This window comes from Vigna unguiculata, chromosome 8 (genome assembly GCF_004118075.2).
Source record: "Vigna unguiculata cultivar IT97K-499-35 chromosome 8, ASM411807v1, whole genome shotgun sequence".
NCBI classification, from domain to species: domain Eukaryota; kingdom Viridiplantae; phylum Streptophyta; class Magnoliopsida; order Fabales; family Fabaceae; genus Vigna; species Vigna unguiculata.
In genome coordinates, this window is record NC_040286.1 from 9,262,255 (window position 1) to 9,280,110 (window position 17,856).

At 30.0% G+C, this 17,856-nt stretch overlaps 1 protein-coding gene across 1 annotated transcript; it reads right to left on the minus strand.

Moving 5' to 3' along the window:
* Positions 1-509: 509 nt before the first annotated feature.
* On the minus strand, positions 510-3,020 carry LOC114193004 (probable WRKY transcription factor 11). Its single transcript, XM_028082687.1, has 3 exons — positions 2,217-3,020; positions 1,101-1,226; positions 510-1,014 (listed from the first exon to the last, which is right to left on the minus strand). The coding sequence occupies exons 1-3, from the start codon at positions 2,903-2,905 to the stop codon at positions 837-839; spliced, it is 993 nt and encodes a 330-aa protein (XP_027938488.1). The 5' UTR covers positions 2,906-3,020; the 3' UTR covers positions 510-836.
* Positions 3,021-17,856: the final 14,836 nt, after the last annotated feature.

Sequence of the window (17,856 nt, forward strand, 5' to 3'; positions counted from 1 at the left end):
TAAATAAAAAAAAGTCCTTTAACCAACGATGATAATTCATCTCTCACATAGTATTAAATAAAATTTTCATCTAGGTTTTGGTTAAGAAATATTGGAATAAATTTATACATAATATTAGTTCATTATAGTTTGAAATGTACTAATTTTGAAAGAGAAAACAAAAGAATATTTAGATGTTGTAAGTATAAAAAGTTGATATAATAATATTTTTCAAAGTAGAAGTAAGTGAGGTAGAAAGGGAACAAGGATTAAAGATGAAGAGTCTCTTCCACCTCACTTTAACCATCTTAATGTTTCGACTTTGAATTCCACAAAAGGAATTCAAAGTTCAACCCTTTAACGTACCACTTGTTATTAAAAACGGTGAAAAGAAAAAGTAAAAGCAACTATTCATGGGAAAATTATTTTATCAATTAAAAATATTTAACATAAAATTAGTAAAAAATAAAAAAATGTGTGATGATTCATGGCATTTAATTTGGGTGACTTGTGAACGAAAGTCAGAGCAATAAAATAAAAATAATGATTGGTTTATTTGATGAGTATATAAAAAAGAGAGTGAGCCTGCCTCGGATACCACCTCCTCCCAATACGAAATCATAAAGAATCATAACTCTCAAGACTTTTGGCAAAGGGATAGAATAAATAACTTTGAGATTCCAATTTTCACCTATCTATGAAACTAAACATTATAATAATAATAATAATAATAATAATAATACTAATAAATAAAAGAAATTTACAAAGCAACCATGGTTCCAACTACACTTTCCAAAAATTATAATACTTAAAAAAAAAGTCCTCCACCTCCCAAATTTTTAATGTTATTCCACTTTCTACGTTGACTCGAACACCAAACCCACCACTCCGGCTGCGTTCTCCTGCATCGCGGCCTGAACCGCGTGCCTGTGCTCCCCCTCGTACGTCACAATCAGCATCGCCGGATCGTCTGGTGCGCGCTCCACGTGTTTCCTCGCGGGACACCCTCTCACCGTGCTGCACTTGTAATACCCCCTGATCACAAAAAAAATCAACGTCAGAGAACGAGTCTTTGAGATGAAAGTCAGCAAAATGTACGGCTTAGAATCAACATCACTCACCTAGGGTACGGTGAGCCCTTGATCGGTTTCTGACCGTACTTCCTCCACGAGTACTCGTCCGGTGGAATATCGGCGATCTTTGAACTTATCGCCGGCACTCTCACAGTCTTCTTCACCCTATTTTTCCTGAACACAAATAATTAATTAAGTATTGTGTACGCATAAATAAAATAAAATAAAAAACTATATTGACTTTCAATTCCAAACTCTTCTTAATATAATCTGTATAATAATACGTAATTTTCAAGGGAGCGGTTACAATTTACTTAATAAAAATATGTTTAAAATAAACAAATTATAGAAACACGTAAGAAAACGTAAAACTTGTTATTTTATTAAAAGAAAAATAAATAAACAAACAAAGTCAGGGTGAATAAAGTATAATAATATAAAAAAATTACTAAAAATTTCCTCGTTTTAACGGCATTGTATTATTTTGGTTTTGAATATATAAAAAAAGTAGCATATAAAAAAATGGAAGGTCAAGGGTGAAAAGCGGGAAGAAAAAAACGACAAGAGAAGGTTGAGTTTGGGAAGGTTGAAATTGTCGGAGTTGTTTGTGAGACAGGAATTTCTAAAAACCGGCTTCTGGACAAGGGAGACACCAGACAGAGGCACAGCACAGGAACCCTATGTTGTCGTGTCACCATCACGCGTGGTGTACCTATTAATGCATTTAACTGCACCACTACCCAAATCGTTGACTCCCAAACGCTGCCTTACCCCACTCACGTGATTACTTCACAAACACCACACTTCAACGCCCCCCCCTAATCTCACTCTTTAAAACATTATCTTCATTAATTAATTAATTAATTAACCTAATTTTATTACTTTATTAAAATTAGATACAAAAATAGAAATTAATAAATTTATTTACCACACATCAAATTAAACTCGGTAAATTTGGTTTCTCGTGAACCAAATTAGACTTTTAAGAATAAAAGAGACTGGTCAAAAACTTTGAATAGTTATGTTATGACACGCATCTTTTAGTGTATCAATGAATACTCCTATTTCAGAATTAAATTTTAAAAAAAATTGGATTACTTATTTAATATAACAGTTCTAGTCAACAATTGGGAGGGGGTTACGTTAGGGTGAAACGCGGTGTACCTTCGCTTCACGCAGTGGCACTTGCCGGATCCGGAGACGTCGTCGGAGTGCTCGCGGTGTTCAAGGCAGCGTTTCTTGAAGGTCGGCGGTTTCCCGGCGGCAGTCGCGGGAGGAGGCGGCGGCGGGGCGAGAAAGATCTTGCCGTTGGAGACGCTGCCGTCGCCGGTGATGGCGGAGGACATGAAGGAGGAGTTGGAGGAGACGCTGAAGGTCTCCTTGGAGAACTCGAGTTCCACGGACTTGGCCTTGGAGTTGCGGAGCGCGTTGTGCGGCTTGGTGAAGTCGAGCGTGACGCTCCCGGAGGCATGGTGAACCGGCGCCGGCGACGCGAAGAGCGCCGGCAGGGAGAGGTTGGCCGTTTGCGGGGGAGGAAGATGGAGCGGCGCAGAGGGAGGATTGTGAGCCGGTGCGAGGGTTTGAATGGGCTCGGGGGTTTGAACTGGTTCAGGGGGCTGAACCTGAGGCTGAACCGGAGCACGTCTGAAGCGAGCGTGGCCGGTTCGGTTGAGGAGCGAGATGAGTTTCTTGAACTTGGAGACGGTAACGTCGGTGAGGTCGGTGTTCAAGTGAGAGGGTTGGTGGGAGAGGATTCGGATCAGGTGTTCCATGCCCTTGAGGCCTTCCGATGCAGCCTCTTGGATGGCCTTTTGATCATCGATTTTGGGGAACCCCATGAGTTCCACAGCCATTTGATGATGGAGAAAGAGATTTGGGATAGGGAAATTGGAGAGTGAAATCACAGTGCCATGTGATGAAAAAGAGAAGGGAGTGAATGCAATTGGAAGGGTGGAAGAAAAAGGGAAGAGGGTATATATATATATATATACACATGGAAGGAATGGAAAGAGAGAGAGGGTGACTTGGTAAGACAGACCAAGTTAGAAGTGTCTTGGGTTTGAACTGAATATAATTAATACTTTTTTAATGTGAGATGAGGTGTAAACATGTTTTTATTGTTAAAATTTATAATTTAATTATGATTTTTCTGTTTTAGTAGCATGTAAGTTAAGAATTTATTTATTTTGGTTTTCATAAATTTTGTAATTTTAAGTGAAAATTAAAATTAGATTATTTTTAAAATTATAGTTCCATTTAGTTCTCATATTTTAAAATGCATCAATTTATTTATTTTAATTAAATTTTGTTAAGTTTATTTAATGTCTCAAATATGTTTCTAATATTAAAATGAATAAATTCATGCATTTTTAAAGTTTGGAAGTTACATTAAACTAAAATTTTTGAAAAGGAATTATTTCTAATTTTTATCAAAAGTTATAGAACCAAAAACATATTTAACTTTTAAAATAACATAAAAGATGCACATATACAAAATTCATAAATTTAATTATAAGACATATTACATAATAGACTTGTAAATAAATTAATTTAGAGTTAAATATATTTTTGTTGCCTAAACTTGTAGTGAAAATTGAAATTAATCCTTCTTTAATATTTTGACCCAATTTAATTCTCCAACTTTAAAAATGGGTGGATTTATTTTTTTTAATAAAAATTTGTTAAATTTATTAGTTGAGAAACACATTTGAAATATCAAATATATTTACCAAAATTTCGTTAAAATGACTAGATCCACGCATTTTTGGATATGGTAGACAAATTGGTCTAAAGTTATAAGGAGAGACTAATTCCAATTTTCACTCAAAATTAATAGATAAAAAACATATCTAACCCATTATTTAATTTAAGATTTAGAAGTCAAATATAAATATGAATTCAAGTTTTCTAGTGAGTATTTTGTGTTTTTTTTTTAGCTTTTAAAATATACTTTTATATATCTTAAAAGTTTAAAATCAGTGAACATAAGTATATTCTAAGACTCGCTAAAAAAATCAAATTCTATAAACAAATCAAATTTATAAATTTAAAATGATTTTAAATATTTAATTTATTTATAAATATTATTGATTGATATTTTGTCGTTATATGTATTTTTCTTTCTATAATAAATTTTACGCGTTTATAGAGTGTCAGTTTTAAATATTTAAATGTGAGATGAGTTGTAAGTATGATTTTATTGTTAATCTTTATAATTTAATTATGATTTTTTCTGTTTTAGTAGTATGTCATCTAAGAATTTATTTATTATTTATTTTTTTGGAAAACAAGTGTTTATAGGAAATGAAAATAGTTTTATGTTCTTTAATTTTTTGTTCAAGTAAATTCCACTTAAGTTCAACATATTTATTATATATGTCACAACTATTTATGTGTGTATTTGGTTCTTTTAAATTCTTTAATTTTTAGTAAAAATTAAAATTAGTTTATTTTCAAAATTATGCTCAAGTTAGTTCTTATTTTTAGAAATGCATGAATTTATCCATTTTAATTAAATTTTGTTAAATTTATTTGACATTTCAAACATGTTTCTAATATTAACATGAATAAATTCATGCATTTCTAAAGTTTAGATATTACATTGAACTAAATTTTTTGAAAAGGAAATAATTTTAATTTTCACCGAAAGGTAAAAGGCAAAAAAAATATTAACCTTTTAAATGGTATAAAAGATGCACATATGTGGTATTAAATACAAAATTTATAAATTTAATTAAAAGATATATTTCATAATAGACATGAAAATAAATTAATTTATAATTAAATATGTTTTGGTGCCTTAACTTTTAGTGAAAATTAAAATTAGTTTTTCCTTGAAATTTTGACTCAATTTAATCTTCAAACTTTAGAAATGGGTGTATTTATTATTTTTAATAAAATTTTGGTAAGTTTATTTGAATTTTCAAATGTGGTGCTCAACTAATAAACTTAACAAAATTTCGTTAAAATGACTAAATTCACGCATTTTTAAATATGAGAGACTAAATACATTTATAGTTTTAAGGAGGGAATAATTATGATTTTCTTTCAAAGTTGAAGGATATAAACATATTTAACCCATTAATTTCATTCAACATTTAGAAGTCATGTATAAATATGAATTCAAGTTTTCTACTTCTTTGTTTTATTTTTTATTGAAATTTTAAAATATTCTTTGATATATTTTAAACATTAAAATTAGTCTATTTTAAGATTAGCTAAAAATTCAAATTTTTAAACGCATCAAATTTATAAATTTAAAATAATTTTAAAAATTTAATTCTTTTATAAATATTATTGATTGATATTTTGTTGTTATATGTGTTTTTTTATAATAAATTTTACACGTTTAAAGACGTTTGGTTTCAAATATTTAAATTTAAGATGAGTTGTAAATTTGATTTTATTGTTAGTATTTATAATTTAATTATGATTTTCTGTTTTAGTTGTATGTCAGTTAATAATTTATTTATTTATTTATTTTATAGAAAAACAATTGTTTATAGGAAATGAAAATAGTTTTATGTTCTTTCATTTTTTTTTTCTTCAAGTAAATTCTTCTTAAGTTCAACATATTTATTAGATATGTCACAATTATTTAGATGTGTAAGTGATTTATTTATGTATGAATTTATTTAGATATGTTAAGTTTATTTAATATTTTAGACGTGTTTTTAATATTAATATGAATAAATTCATGCATTTCTAAAAATTAGGAATTACATTGAACTAAATTTTTTTAGAAGGAACTAATTATAATTTTCACATAAAGGTAAAAAGCCAAAAACATATTTAACCTTTCAAATAGTATAGAAGATGCACACATGTGGTATGATATACAAAATTTATAAATTTAATTAAAAGATATATTACATAATAGACATGTAAATAAATTAATTTAGAATTAAATATGTTTTTTGTGTCTTAACTTGTAGTGAAAATTGAAATTAGTCACTCCTTAATATTTTGACCCAATTTAATCTCCAAACTTTAGAATTGGTGGATTTATTCTTTTTAATAAAATTTTGTAAGTTTATTAGCTGCGAAACGCATTTGAAACATGAAATAAATTTACCAAAAATTTTGTTAAAATTATTAAATGCATTTTTAGATATAAAAGATTAAATTAGTCTAAAGTTGTAAATTTTCATCGAAAGTTAACGGATAAAAACATATCCCATTGATTTAATTTAAGATTTAGAAATCATATATAAATATGAATGCAAGTTTTCTACTCAGTTTTTGAATTTTTTTTAGCTTTTAAAATATACTTTTATATATCTTAAAATTTAAAATAAGTGTAGTGTAGTATAAGACTCGCTAAAAAATTCAAATTCTATAAACAAATCAAATCTATAAACTTAAAATGATTTTTTAAATGTTTAATTCATTATTGATTGATCGTTTTGTCGTTATATGTGTTTTTCTTTTTATAATAAATCTCACGCGTTTATAGACTGTCAGTTTTAAATATTTAAATGTGAGATGAGTTGTAAACATGATTTTATGGTTAATTTTTATAATTTAGTTCTGATTTTTCTGTTTTAGTAGTATGTAAGTTAAGAATGTTTTTTTATTTTATTGGAAAACAAGTGTTTATAGGAAATGAAAATAGTTTTATGTTCTTTAAGCAAATTCTACTTAAGTTCAACATATTATAACTATTTAGATGTGTAAGAGATTTAATTAGGTATGTATTTGGTTCTTTTAAATTCCATAACTTTTAGTAAAAATTGGGATTAGTTTATTTTCAAAATTATTGCTCAATTTAGTTATCATCTTTACAAATGTTTGAATTTACTCATTTTAACTAAATTTGGTTAAGTTTATTTGATGATTGAAACACATTTATAATATTAAAATTAATAAATTCATGCATTTCTAAAGTTTGGGAATTACATTGAACTAATTTTTTTGAAAAGAAACTAATTCTCATTTTCACCGAAAGGTAAAAGGCCAAAAACATATTTAACCTTTTAAATGACATAGAAGATGCACATATGTGGTATGATATACAAAATTTAAAAATTAATTATAAGATATATTAAATAATAAACGTGTAAATAAATTAATTTAGGATTAAATATATTTTTGGTGCTTTGACTTTTAGTGAAATTTGAAATTAGTCCCTCCTTGAAATTTTGACCCAATTTCATCTTCAAAATAATTTAGAAATGGGCGGCTTTATTCTTTTTAATCAAATTTTGTTAAGTTTATTAGGTGAGAAACGCATTTCAAAATTTAAATAAACTTACCAAAATTTTGTTAAAATGACTAAATTCACGTATTTTTAAATATGGGAGACCAAATATGTCTAAAGTTGTACGAAACGAGTAATTCTAATTTTTCTTGAAAATTAAAAAATCATAAATATATTTAACCCATTTAGAAGTCATATATAGATATGAATTCAAGTTTTCTGTTGAATTTTTGTGTTACTTTTTTATTGAACTTTTAAAATATACTTTGATATATCTTACGCATCAAAATTAGTGTACATAAGTGTATTTTAAGATTCGCTAAACAATTCAAATTCTATACATGCATCAAATTTATAAATTTAAAATAATTTAAAATATTTAATTATTTTATAAATATTATTGATCGATCATTTTCTCATTATATTTGTTTTTCTTTCAATAATAAATTTTATGTGTTTATAGATTGTTGGTTTCAAATATTTAAATGTGAGATAAGTTGTAAACCTGATTTTATTGTTAGTCTTTAAGACACTACTAAAAAAACTCATATTTCATACCAATTTTGTTTTAAAACTTTTATTTGCAGGAAATACTTACAATTATTGTCGTTATATGTGTTTTTTTTTTTTCTATAATAAATTTTACGCGTTTATAGACGGTTCGTTTCAAATATTTAAATGTGAAATGAGCTGTAAACCTGATTTTATTGTTAGTCTTTATAATTTAATTATGATAATTTTTTGTTTTAGTTGTATGTTAGTTAAGAATTTATTTATTTATTATTTTATTAAAAAACAAGTGTTTATAGGAAAGGAAAATAGTTTTATGTTGTTTAATTTTTTTTCTTCAAGTAAATTCTACTTAAGTGGAGCATATTTATTAGATATGTCACAACTATTTAGATGTGTAAGTCATTTATTTAGGTATGTATTTGGTTTTTTTAAATTCCTTTATATTTAATAAAAATTGGAATTAGTTCATTTTCAAAATTGTGACTCAATTTAGTTATCATCTTTAGAAATGCATGAATTTACTCATTTTAATATAATTTTTTTAAGTTTATTTGATGGTTCAAACGTGTTTCTTATATTAAAATGAATAAATCCAATGTATTTATAAAGTTTGAAGATTACATGGAACTAAATTTTTTGAAAAGGAACTAATTACAATTTTCACCAAAAGGTAAAGAACAAAAAAACATAATTAACCTTGTAAATGGTGTAGAAGATGAACATATATGATATGATATACAAAATTTATAAATATAATTATAAGATATGTTATATAATAGACTTGTAAATAAATTAATTTAGAGTTAAATATGTTGTTGGTGCCTTACTTTTAGTGAAAATTGAAATTAGTCTCTCCTTAAAATTTTGATCAAACTTAATCTCCCAACTTGAGAAGTGTGTGAATTTATTCCTTTTAATAAAATTTGGTTAAGTTTATTAGTTGTAAAATGTAACTGAAACATCAAATAAATGTATCAAAATTTTGTTAAAATGACTAAATCCAAACATTTCTAAATATGAAAGACTAGATTGATCTAAAGTTTTTTAGGGGAGACTAATTCCAATTAAAGATTTTCATAGTAAGTGAGAGGATCAAAAATATATTTAACCCATTAATTTAACTTAAGATTTAGAAGACACATATAAACATGAATTCAAGTTTTTTGATGAGTTTTTTTATTGAGCTTTTAAAATATACTTTGATATATCATAAACATTAAAATCAGTATACATAGGTGTACTTTAAACAATTCAAATTCTATAAACACATCAAATTTATAAATTTAAAATAATTTTAAATATTTAATTCTTTTATAAATATTATTGATTTATCATTTTGTCGTTATATGTGTTTATCTTTCTATAATAAATTTTATTCATTTATTTTCCCTTTGAGATCTCACGTTCTTCAATCAATCTTATTTAACGTATGTGATAAGATTAACTTTTAAAAAAAATATTTATTAGGCTTATAAATATATTATTATTATTATTATTAAATGAGAATTGTTAGATTTCAATTAATTTTATTTAACGTATGTGATAAAATTAACTTTTTAAAGAAATATTTATTAAGCTTATAAATATATTATTATTATTATTAAATAATAATTGTTAGATTTGAGTTTGAGAAACCTTTTGTTTGATTTTAAGAATATTCTTAAACAATTAGATATGGATCAAATCCGTATTCTTAAACAAATATATATGTATCAAATCATGTCAGACACAAAATAGACTGTGGGTTTCAAATATCTTAAACATTAATATCAATGTATTTTAAGATTTGCTAAAAAAATCAAAATTTTAAACGCATCAAATTTATAGATTTAAAATAATTTTAAATATTTAATGTTTTTATAAATATTATTGTATGATTATTTTGTCGTTATATGTGTTTTTTTTTATAATAAATTTTACACGTTTATAGACGGTTTATTTCAAATATTTAAATATGAAATGAGTTGTAAACCTGATTTTATTGTTAGTCTTTACAATTATGATAATTTTTTGTTTTAGTTGTATGTTAGTTAAGAATTTATTTATTTATTATTTTATTAAAAAACAAGTGTTTATAGGAAAGGAAAATAGTTTTATGTTGTTTATTTTTTTTTTCTTCAAGTAAATTTTACTTAAGTGGAGCATATTTATTAGATATGTCACAACTATTTAGATGTGTAAGTCATTTATTTAGGTATGTATTTGGTTTTTTTAAATTCCTTTATATTTAATAAAAATTGGAATTAGTTCATTTTCAAAATTGTGACTCAATTTAGTTATCATCTTTAGAAATGCATGAATTTATTTATTTTAATATAATTTTTTTAAGTTTATTTGACGGTTGAAATGTATTTCTAATATTAAAATGAATAAATTCAATGTATTTATAAAGTTTGAAGATTACATGAAACTAAAATTTTTGAAAAGGAACTAATTACAATTTTCATCGAAAGGTAAAGAACAAAAAACATAATTAACCTTGTAAATAGTATAGAAGATTCACATAAATGATATGATATACAAAATTTATAAATATAATTATAAGATATGTTACATAATAGACTTGTAAAAAAATTAATTTAGAGTTAAATATGTTGTTGGTGCCTTGACTTTTAGTGAAAAATGAAATTAGTCCCTCCTTGAAATTTTGATCAAATTTAATCTGCCAACTTGAGAATTGTGTGGATTTATTCCTTTTAATAAAAATTGGTTAAGTTTATTAGCTATAAAACACATCTGAAACGTCAAATAAATATCCAAAATTTCGTTAAAATGACTAAATCCTCACATTTCTAAATATAGGAGACTAAATTGATATAACGTCCTAAGGAGGGACTAATTCCAATGAAAAATTTTCATTGGAAGTGAAATGATAAAAAACATATTTAATCCATTAATTTAATTTAGATTTAGAAGACACATATAAATATGAATTCAAGTTTTCTGCTGAAATTTTTGTGTTATTTTTTTATTGAGCTTTTAAAATATACTTTGATATATCTTAAACATTGAAATCAGTGTACATAAGAGTATTTTAAGACTCGCTAAACAATTTAAATTCTATAAACGCATCAAATTTTTAAATTTAAAATAATTTAAAATATTTAATTCTTTTATAAATATTATTGATGTATCATTTTGTCGTTATATGTGTTTTTCTTTCTATAATAAATTTAATTCATTTATTGTCTCTTTCAGATGTTTCATGTTCTTCAATCAATTTTATTTAACGTATGTGATAAGATTAACTTTTTGAAGAAATATTGATTAGGCTTATAAATATATTATTATTATTATTAAATGAGAATTGTTAAATTTCAATCAATTTTATTTAACGTATGTTATAAGATTAAATTTTTAAAGAAATATTTATTAGACTTATAAATATATTATTATTATTATTATTATTAAATGAGAATTGTTAGATTTGAGTTTCACAAACCTTTTGTTTGATTTTAAGGGTATTCTTAAACAATTATATGTGGATCAAATCCGTATTCTTAAACAACTAGATATGTATCAAATCGTGTTCAGTATTTTATTATTAATACTCTTAATTATTCAAATTTAAAAAATCTATCAATCATCTTTGAAGTATAGCAATCTTTAACAAGAATAAGAAATACATTTTACTTCAATTTTTTTTATTAAAAAAGATTGTGAAATAAAATAGAAGATAAATTTTTGTACATATTATAATTATTTACATTGAAAAAAAAAATATAATCGAAAATTTATCACTAATAGAATTATTATTTCATGAGATTTTTCCTATAATCTTTTTATAAAATTTTGCAAGAAAAGATTTTTTTTGTTATTTTTTCTAAGAGTTTTAATTCGCTGCTAATTCCTTCATGAATAATTATTTTCTACAAAATTATAAAATTTGCAAGTATTTCCTACAAGTTTTTCTGTGAAACCTTAAATATTTTACCCATTCGTACAAAATGTTAAAACAGATATGTCTAATAGCTCAACCCAGAAAGGTATCTAAACTGATTAATGAGTCTTTCACGTAGTTAGGTTGAATCTTGAAAGTATCTTTAAGTCTTATAACCCAATTAATCAATTTCGCAGTTCTGTGTTAATGGACTAATTTAAAGCAATCAAGAAAGATTGTAAGAGAAGAGAAAGAATCAAGACGCAACAGTTTATACTGGTTCGATTCAAGATGAATCTACGTCCAATCTTCTCCTAAGTAAACCCACTTAGGAGGATTCCACTAACTCAATTAAGTTCCAAGAATTACAAGAACATCTATATAATCCTAGAACCTAAGAACCAAGGATCTTGATCTACCAATCAAGAACTCCCCCTAGGAGCAATGCCTCCACGCAATTGCACCTAGGCCTTCACCTCACACGGTGAAACAACTGTAATAAAACATACAATCAGAAAGAATCAAGAAATGAATACACCTATTGTTGTGCAGATTTGTCAATTTGCTCCTAGATTCAAGCTAGACCCATCAAGGTTGAATCAACCATCAATCTCCTTGAATCCTCACTTGAATGATGTTCAAGAATGCTTGAGAACTTTGGAAATCTCAGAGGGCAGTTTCTCAGAATGCTTCTCAATGATTTGTAATTTTTCCACACATGAAACTGATTTCAAAAACAGCTTTTATACAGAGTTCTCTGCTGTCATTAATGGATTAGGAATTTACCTAATCGATTATCGTGAGGGTATTTTCACTGCCTTAGTGCAGTTCCCTCAACTAATCCATTTGTTAAATAGCTAATCAATTCATGACTGCACAAGAAAGAGTGTGATGGTTAATTACAGCTTAATGCAGGCTTGTTTTACATATGATAATCTCATACTGAAAGCCTAATGCACAGCCTAACTAAAACAAGACTAATTCTAAACTGTTAGACATCATCAAAACCATCTTCATATAGGTTGAAGTAGCTCCCCCTTTCAACAATCTCCCCCTTTTTAATGATGGCCAAAATTTATCCTGTGATACCATCAACAGTTGATGCCCTGCAACACATAAAAAATAGCACAACTGCACAACACATAAAAACAGCACACTTGCACAACTTTCTCCCCCTTTGGACATTAGCAAAAAAAATAGGGGTGTGGCCAAAGCAGCATAAAACAGCAGAAAATAGCAGTACAGGCAAACAGTGCAAATATGCACAATATGCAACAAGTGACAGTGCAAGCATTAAGCATTCAACAAGTAAGCACAGTAAGCAGATTAAGCAGAGTACATATTGCGTTACAAGCCCAACGAAAGGAGTCCCAAACTAAAGGAACTATGTGAGGATAGCTAAAAATTAACACACACCTCCTCACGAAGGACTAAAAGCACCTAAGGCTAAAGGACGCAAAAGGAAAGCCTAAGGGTGGTTAAACAAAAGCTGGTGTGTGGGGATTAGACTGAGTTATTCATCGTTAGTGGCATCTTCAAACTTCTCGCTCTCACTTCCTTCTGCAGAGTCTGCAACAGCTTATGGGTTGGGAGGATCACGACCAATATTGAGTAGAGCAAGTTGTTCTTGAACAGAGAAGAGTTGATGCTCAATAGAATCCAACTTAGACATCCAGGTGTGATGATGATCGAAAAGCATAGTGACCATGCACAACATTTCCTACTCATATTGGGTTTTGGAGGCCGCAAAGGAGGGTTCAGCAGTATCAGTAAGGTCGGTATCAAGTTCATCCTTGAAGCACCAGATGTTTCCTCGAAATGCCATTCCCATATGATGAAGGGCATTGGCGCCAATCAGACTAGTGTGATTCGGAGTATAGGAAGCTTCTCTAGAGAAATCAACCTCATAGTGTTCAAGGACTTTGCACAGAAATACAGCGTAGGGCAGGGGGTAGTTATGTAGCTTGAAAGCTTTTTGCATCGTATCAGAGACGACTTCAGACCAATCGATGAGAATGTTGGACTTGAAGGTGTGGATGAGGAAGACATCCTCAGTTGTGAGTTGAGCGTGATTGCCATTTCGTGGAACCAGAATCCAAGCAATAATGAACGCGAGTACCCGTTCGTCCTTCTTCGTCTCACTAGCGTGAAAGATGCTGTAATCGCGTTTGGTAGTGGGATCCCTCAAACAGGCTTGGTAGATGTCCAGGCGGTTTGCCCCAGGAAACCCGCGATGTGCCAGAATGCCCGCTATCCGAAAACAATAGAGGTCTAAATTTTTGGGGTTAAGACAATGTTTACCCTTTGACACGCGAAGTGAGAAGATCCTCTTCACATTGAAGGTTGGCGTAGAAAACCCTAACCAGATCTGGGTAGACATCACCCTTGAGTTGGACGAAAACCTCCAAACTTTGGAAAGAAAGGAGCTCGGGAAAGGAAAAACCATGAGTGCAGAAGAAAGGAAGTTCGACGTGCTTATGGTTGATGATTTTGCGATTGCGAAAGGAGCTGTTGAAATTTGCCTGGGCTTCGGGGTCACTGATCCAACCATCAATGTCGAGATCTTGATGCTTGGTTGCCATCCGCTTAATGCGCTTGCAAGAGGAGGAAGAAGATGCCATGATGGATGGGTGATGGGTGCTAAACGAGGAATAGAGCAGAGATGGAAAGGGAAAGGGGAAAACCTAGGGTTTTAGAGAGGGTTTGGGAAGACAGGAGGCCTAGGGTAGGAAGCAAAAGAAGCATGAGGTGCAGAGAAAAACTAACTTAATGGTTTAGCGGGATCCTCATTAGAGATTAGGAAGCAAATAAATGGTGAAATGCCTTACTGAATGGAGCACGATAATGGATTAAGGCCAGGGTTAAACTAGCAGCTACACAGACTGCACTCAAAATGCACACCAACAGATGCAGAAAAAAATGAACCAGGTATGTACGAATTTATGCGAATTATATATGCAATATGCATGTGACTGGAAATGAAACATAACAATATACATAGTAAGAACTTAACAGGCAAAACACATAACAAAACAGTAAAGAAAGAATTAAAACAGAAGAGAATTTGCTAGGAATGTTTAATGAGAGCAAGTGATATCTAAAATACCCAACTCATTTCTAAGAATGTAAAACCTTTCTCTGGCAAGAAGTTTGGTAAAGATATCTGCTAGTTGATTTTGTGTGTCAATGTACTCAACCTTGCATTCTCCCTTTGACACATGATCCCTAATAAAATGGTGCCGAATCTCAATGTGCTTGGTCTTAGAGTGCAGAACTAGATTTTTGGTGAGATTTATAGCACTGGTATTGTCACATTTCAGAGGAATGTGATCAAGGTAGATGCCATAATCCTCAAGTTGATTTTTAATCCAGATGGACTAGGCACAACAGCTGCCAGCAACTATATATTCTACCTCGGTAGTGGAAAGGGCAACACAAGCCTATTTTTTGGAGTGCCATGAGATTAGGGAGCAACCTAAGAGATGGCAGGTTCCACTGGTGCTCTTCCTGTCAGTTTTACAACCCCTAAAATCTGAATCACTATATCCTACCAAGGATATAGTGGAACCATGAGGATACCACAGTCCAAGGTTTCTAGTGCCTATTAGGTATTTAAGGATATGTTTAATAGTAGTTAAATGAGACTCTTTGGGGCAGGACTGAAATCTGGCACATACACACACGTTGTGCATAATGTCTGGACGACTTGCAGTGAGATAGAGTAGTGATCCGATCATTCCTCGATATTTAGTTTGATCCACTGCAGAACCTGTTGCGTTAGTATCTAGATAACAGTTTATAGCCATAGGAGTTGACGATTCCTTGCAAGTTTCCATGTTGAACTTTTTTAACAGTTCAGTACAGTATTTAGATTGATGAATGAAAAGACCATGCTTTCCTTGTTTGATTTGGAGACCTAGAAAGAAATGCAACTCCCCCATCATGGACATTTCAAACTCATCTTGCATGCTTTTGGAGAATTCTTGACATAGGAGAGTGTTAATTGAGCCAAAAATGATGTCATCCACATATATTTGAACAAACAATAAATCATTTTTAGCTTTCTTGATGAAGAGTGTAGAGTCCACTTTCCCCCTTCGAAAGCCACTTTGTATCAAGAATTCACTTAATCTTTCATACCATGAGCGATGTGCTTGCTTAAGTCCATATAGTGCCTTTTTTAGCTTATACACATGGTCTGGAAACTCATAGTTTGTGAAACCAGGGAGTTGTGCCACATAGACTTCTTCCTTGATAAAGCCATTTAGAAAGGCACTCTGCACATCCATTTGGAAAAGCTTGAATTATAGTAAGGAAGAAATGGCAAGGAGGATCCGAATGGCCTCAAGTCGTGCTACAAGGGCATAGGTCTCATCATAGTCAATCCCTTCTTCTTGACAATACCCTTTGGCTACCAATCTAGCTTTATTCTTAATGATCATACCAGAATCATCCAACTTGTTGCGAAAGACCCACTTGGTGCCTATAATTTGTTGAGTTTTAGTTCTTGGAACTAGATCCCAGATATCATTTCTCTTGAATTGATCCAGTTCGTCCTGCATTGCTAGGAACCAATGGTCATCCTTGAGAGCATCACTCACTGATTTTGGGTCAAGTTGAGATACAAATGCCACGTTCAGGTAGAATTGGCCCAACTGACTACGAGTGGAAACACCTTTAGAGATATCTCCTATGATGTTGTCAAGAGAAATATTTTTAGGCACAATCCAGTCAGTGGGCAGTTCTACTGCAGAGGATGAAGTTACAGTTGCACCAGATGATGGATATACTACTATTTCAGGTTCAGGTTGTGTCAAATCTACACCTGTACTAATTAATTCTGCACTGTTTCTTGGACCAGAGGAATTAGCTTGACTGTCAATAAACTCATCAAATGCAACATGAATGGATTCCTCAATGGTTAATGTTCGTTTATTATAGACTCGATAGGCTTTACTAGTCAAGGAATAACCTAAGAAGATGCCTTCATCAGCTTTAGAATCAAACTTGCCAAGATTTGATTTACCATTATTTAGTATGAAACACTTGCAACCAAAGGCTTTAAAATAAGATACATTTGGTTTTCTACCTTTGAAGATTTCATATGGTGTGAGTTTCAAAACATGTATGATTAGAACCCTGTTCAACATGTGGCAGGTTGTGCTTACAACATCTGCCCAAAAATATTTTGGCAAAGAGTTGTCATTGAGCATTGTTCTTGCCAACTCTTCTAAAGATCGATTTTTTCTTTCTACAACACCATTTATCTGTGGTGTTCTAGGAGCTGAGAAATTATGAGAGATTCCATGATGTTCACAAAACTTTTTAAACGATTCGTTTTGAAACTCACCCCCATGATCACTTCGAATAGACTTGATTTTCAAATCTTTCTCATTTTGAACAACTTTGGCAAATTTCCTAAAGACTTGGAAGGTGTTACTCTTAGATGAGATAAAAAATGTCCAGGTAAACTGAGAATAGTCATCAATAAGTACAAGTGCATAATAATTTCCACCTAAGCTTCTGGTCCTGGATGGCCCAAACATATCCATATGTATCAGTTCTAATGGATTAGAGGTGGAAATATGTTGTTTTGACTTGAATGATGTCTTTACTTGTTTACCCTTTTGGCATGCATCACACAATTTATCTGATTTAAACTTTATGTCAGGCAAACCAATGACTAAATGCTTTGACACGAGCTTATTTAGGTGCCCCATATGTATGTGTGCAAGTCTTTTATGCCAAATCCAAGGTTCATCATTTTTAGCAAATAAACAAGCAATAGAATCAAATGAAGTGTTTTCAAAGTCTACCATGTATATGTTCTGAATTCTTTTTCCAACAAACACCAGTTCATTTGTGGATGCATGACAGATTAAACAGTGATTAGCTTCAAAGGTTACTTTTAGATTTTTATCACACAATTGGCTAATACTAAGCAAGTTGTGCTTAAGTCCATCAACTAGCAATACATCCTTAATTTCTACAGTTGATGAGGACCTTACTTTACCTGTACCCAGAATTTTACCTCTGTTATTGTCACCATAAGTGACATGTCCACTTGCCTTGTGAGAGATTTTGCTGAATTTTTTGCTATCATCCGTCATGTGTCTTGAGCAACCGTTGTCCAGATACCACATTGTCTGCTTAGCTTCAGCATGTTCCTGCAAAACATATTATTTTGATGAAGCAGGTACCCAGGTAAACTT

Bases quoted from the DNA above. Each gene is read 5' to 3' on its own strand.
- LOC114193004 (XM_028082687.1), bottom strand. From the start codon at position 2,905: ATGGCTGTGGAACTCATGGGGTTCCCCAAAATCGATGATCAAAAGGCC. The intron at 1,227-2,216 runs GTACACCGCGTT...ATTTGTGTTCAG, and splicing joins TGCCACTGCGTGAAGCGAAG to GAAAAATAGGGTGAAGAAGA. The intron at 1,015-1,100 runs GTGAGTGATGTT...TTTTGTGATCAG, and splicing joins AAGGGCTCACCGTACCCTAG to GGGGTATTACAAGTGCAGCA.